A 4,842-nucleotide genomic window follows, 5' to 3' on the forward strand; every position below is an offset into this window, starting at 1 on the left:
GAACAACAATGACCGTCTTTCAGAGCATGAGAAATGAAAATAAATGAGATGTGATATCGAAATGGTCATCACTCTTAAAAAAACCTATCAACCAATATAGTGTGTCAAATTAAATTTTCAGGTATCCAATTCCTTGATACGAACATCGGTACTGTGATGATGTACCAGAACTACACATTTTCCAAATGTAGTGGTACGAGATATCGCTTGCGATGCTCCAAAGCATTTAGGGGGAAATGTAAAGCCAGGCTGAAAGTAGACGACGATTTTAATGTAATTTTCGCAGTCACCGAGCATAACCATCCAGCACCAGTTTATATGAGAAGTGAAGATGGAACTTACATTAAACTTGAATCGTAGGTTAGAGCTAATTGTGTGCATGTAAATGTAATTTCAACAGATCATCATAAGTTTTGGTATTTATTACACCATATTCGACTACTCATGTTAACAGATCTAAAGCGGCGTTCCGATTTTTGTAATCGATAGGTAACTAATTGATTCCATATTGATATGGTATTATTCTCAGCGCACGCTCTCGTGCTTACCTATTGTTACGAGCGACGCAAAGAGTAATATTATATAAATAACATAGTATATATCTGAATGTTACTCTAAATAGTCGTCTCTGTAATATGAGTAGTCGGAAGTCAGTGATTCGAGTGGTTTATTTACAAGGCATCGCTGGACTTTGTTGTGAACTAACCTGTTACTTATGTATATATCACTACTAAAGGCTGAAATAATTTAGGAAATATGTTTTCTAATTCATATGTATAAGCTTTTCAAATGCGCCGATCGGTTAAATTCCAATTGCTACTGAATTGCCTCAGGAAATATAGGTAGGGGTGTCTATGAAAAATTTAGATTTTAGAGAGAAAGCACGAGCAGTCAAAATTGAAATTTTTACATGATTCAAATTTAGGTTAATATATTGTTCAGTGCACCAACATCCATGTATTCGCTAATTAGGTGTGGGGAACTTATATTTTTTTGTATTAGGTAAGTATATTGAATCGTGTAAGATAAAAGCACAGGGGTATTTTAAATAAATAATATTTTTTTATCTAATCTTTCATCATACGTCTTTCACTAAAAATAGATCTTTGTAAACTTTTTTTTAGTTATTTATTCAGATAATGACTAACCGAGTTTTTCATCTTTTAGTTGACGCTGGTAGCACCGATGATGACCTTGCAAGTGACGAAGACTACGAAGGTGAATCTGATATTGAATGTGACTTCGGATTCGAATGCAATGTCGAAATCTTGGAGTCCGAGGAAGAAGATTCAGTCGATGACTGGAGTAACGAAAAGATAAAGTGCAATATACTTCCTTTTAGCAACACAACTGGTTTGAAAGTTGAGGATATAAAAGCAAATGAGGCAATGGACTATTTCGATATCATTTTTACAGATAATTTTCTAACAGATCTTCTAAGGAATATGAACGATCAAGCACTAAAGTTGTTTCAGCTCAAAGATCCTGCGTTTGCTAGAATGACTAAGTTGAAACCATTCACAATGAATGATTTGAGAGTATTTTTGGCGTTGTACCTGCACATGGGCATAATTCAGATGCACGGAATGAGTGACTATTGGAACAAAGGCGAAAAGTTTGGACTTAATTTTTTCACTAAACATATGGCACGCAATTTATTTTTGAGAATGTGGCGATGTATTGATTTTGATCCAAAAGTTAAGGTTGGGGACTTTGATAAACTTACTGAATTAATAAACAGTTTCAACAACAATATGGCCATAGCATATCTACCAGATAAAGTATTATGCATTGATAAGAGTCAAGCTGTTTGGAAAGAGACAAGCATTCGTTGTAAAAATAAATCTCGTGAAATGGTGAACATTTATCTGCTCTCTGACGAGAATGGTTATGTATTGAAAATCTATGCAGGTACAGAAAAACAAGAGGTTGATAAAATTGCCAAAACCCTGCTTGCGGAAAGACTGGGAGTTGGACATGCAGTTTACATTGAAAACCCGTCGTTGAAATTGGCTAAACATTTAGTATTGAATAATACGCACGTAACAGGTATTTTGAGCCTCAAGCAAAACGATTTACCAACAACTTTGAATGATGTAACGTTGAATCCAAATGAAAAACTGACACTTTATTCAAAACAAGGGATTTGCGCTACAAAATGGCAAGGGCGGCAAACAGTTATGGGATTGTCAACGGAACACGACGACTCCTGTCAAAGTTATACTACAAAAACAGGAAGCAAATACAAACCGAAACTTCTCCTTGAGTATGATAAACACATGACAGGTATAGAAAAGCACCATCATTTCGTATCGTATTATGGGGCTGTGTATAAAAATAAGAAGATACAGTGGCATAAGAAATTGGGGTTACATATTTTAAATATTATGTTCTGCAACGCTTATATCCTTTATAACAAGTCTTCTATCAAGCCTCATGCAATTCAGGATTTCAGATTAGCGCTAATCGATGCTTTGGTTTCTAATAACAAAAACGTTAAGTTTATTCCTGTAGCCGAGTCATTTACTTTGCACACACCATATAAATTACCGAGAGATCCAAAAAGCAATAGGATCAAAAGGAAGAGGTGCGTATATTGCTGGACTACGACCAATAAAAGGATCGACACAGCTAGTTATTGTCCTAAATGTCCGAATGCTCCAGGATTGTGTCAGGGCAAATGTTTTGAGGAATTCCATGCAATGCATAACTTAACATAAGAAATTGATGTTAGAATTAATTTAGCTTCTTCCTCTTGTATCTTATACTGATTGCCATGGTATTTGTGATGGTGTGATCTCATTTTCTGATCTGTATGCGTGGTTAGAAATACCAAGTATGTACCTTTAATGTCAAATGTGATTACAGCATGAAATGCAATAATCCTGACAAAAATGTTTCGTTACGTTATGTTGGAGGAATACTACATGTAGGTTAGTATTAATAGTATATGACTAGACTTCACCTTAATAACTACAACCTAATTGATGATCATGAAATAAATCATAGATTAAGATTTAGATTTTTTTAGGAAGAATTAGTAAGTATTTGAAGTTTATAGGCAAGGTGAAGGTAAAAAACATTAAAATAAAACTCTAAAGAAAAAATGCTTACTTTATTTTTAACTCTAAAATAGAAAGAATTAATTATATAGTGCTTGAGTTGCTTGACATAAAAGAAGTAGCCATTCTTATCGAAGGAGTTTTGCCACATTTAAAAGTCGTTGAAGTCATTGACCATCTTGTTGTGGGTCTTTTCCTGCTGCGTTGAGATGGTCCGACGATCTGGTGAAGGTCCAGGGGAGCCGATGGATGAGAGCAGCGCAAGACCGGTCGTTGTGGAGATCCCTGGGGGAGGCCTATGTCCAGCAGTGGACGTCATTCGGCTGATTTGATGATGATGTTAAAGTTGTTCTGGCGTTAAAGGTTCAGTACGTTCGTATTTTTTTTACTACAACCTTTTCCCTTTACAGCTAACGACTTCTACGTAGTGCCTCTCCGTAACAACAAATCCGTGGTGATGTGTCAAAACTATACGTTTTCGTACCACGGCTCCACTGGCCGCCTGCTGATTTGCTCACGGCGCGCCAGAGGGCGCTGCCAGGCGCGAGTCAAGTTTAACGCGAAGGGGGAAGTGGTTTATGCCAACCATGAGCATAACCATCCACCGCCGCAGCTGCATATGACTTCTGATGGGCAATATATTAAACTATAAAGCGATAAATAAAGCATTTTCAATACTCGTTAGACGGATGATCAAACGAGCTGGAGCCTGAAAGGTTTTGGAATGACTTTAATTGATGTTTCTCTATTTAACAACGAAAAGATGGAACGGATTTACTTTAGTTATGTATGGTAGATAACTTATTTTTGTGATTGAACGTTTTTTGTTCCTTTGTAGTATACTCATATTTGTAACAATGAAATTCGTTTTTAGGATTATTATAATTTCAATTCAATTTCAATTTATTTATTTCCTTTAAGTACAATTTTAAGTTTACATCATGTTGTTCATAAGAGCAGGAAACGATTCCTCCGTACTATATATTATACAAAAATTGTAAATGATTAAATCACTTCCTTTATTTTACTTATGTGCCATCCCTAAGACGTTCGACCCCTCTTCTTTTTGCAAGTTGTAATAGAAAGAGGCGGGGTCAGATCTGAAGCTGACTTTGCATTTAAACCTATTATGTTTGGTCAGATGTCTTCACACTTTGCCTTTTTCCTATGTTAAGCTTGACCTCTTTTGCCCCTAACTTAACAAAACTTTTACTATGCTTACTTAGTACAAGGCGACGATATACAATACTTTTACATATCTTATTTGTGTGTACTTGTTTCAGCTTTTTTAAGCAAAAGACGACTGACTTCGGCTGAAAAAATGAGGCGGTACAGAGAGCGTTTGAAGAATAACCCGGAAAAACTTCAGGAAGTTCGCGAAAAACAGCGACAGTTGATGAAGTTGAACAGACAGAAGAAAATGCTGTGGTGGCAGCATGATTGGTCGTAATGTAATCCAAACCTTTTACTATAAACCGAAATAAATGTCATATACGAATAAAAAAAATCGCAAGACCTCCAGTGTCCAGAAATGGAAACGAACCAGCGTCCTCTGTTTACGCGACAGATGCCTAGTTATGTATTATACTTAGTTATAGAGTAAAATAGAGTAAGTAAAGCTGAGTAAAGCATTACATTTTTAGACATATTTAACAAAATCATTCTGTAACTAACAAATCCTTTTCACGTCTTATGAAGAGTAGCAGATTTCGCTTGTTACAAGTTACAATTAAGGTACAAGTTGGAACCCGGCGACATGTCGCGGCGACATGACTGGTTT

General features: G+C 36.0%; 1 protein-coding gene across 1 annotated transcript; it reads left to right on the forward strand.

The window, feature by feature from the left end:
- Nucleotides 1-1,139: 1,139 nt before the first annotated feature.
- Nucleotides 1,140-2,972, forward strand: LOC134749294 (uncharacterized). Its single transcript, XM_063684195.1, has one exon. The coding sequence runs from the start codon at nt 1,140-1,142 to the stop codon at nt 2,718-2,720; it is 1,581 nt and encodes a 526-aa protein (XP_063540265.1). The 3' UTR covers nt 2,721-2,972.
- The last annotated feature ends 1,870 nt before the right edge of the window (nt 2,973-4,842 follow it).

Source organism: Cydia strobilella, chromosome 2 (assembly GCF_947568885.1).
Source record: "Cydia strobilella chromosome 2, ilCydStro3.1, whole genome shotgun sequence".
In the NCBI taxonomy this organism is placed as follows: domain Eukaryota; kingdom Metazoa; phylum Arthropoda; class Insecta; order Lepidoptera; family Tortricidae; genus Cydia; species Cydia strobilella.

Coding starts and splice junctions, on each gene's coding strand:
- LOC134749294 (XM_063684195.1), top strand. CDS start 1,140: ATGACTAACCGAGTTTTTCATCTTTTAGTTGACGCTGGTAGCACCGAT.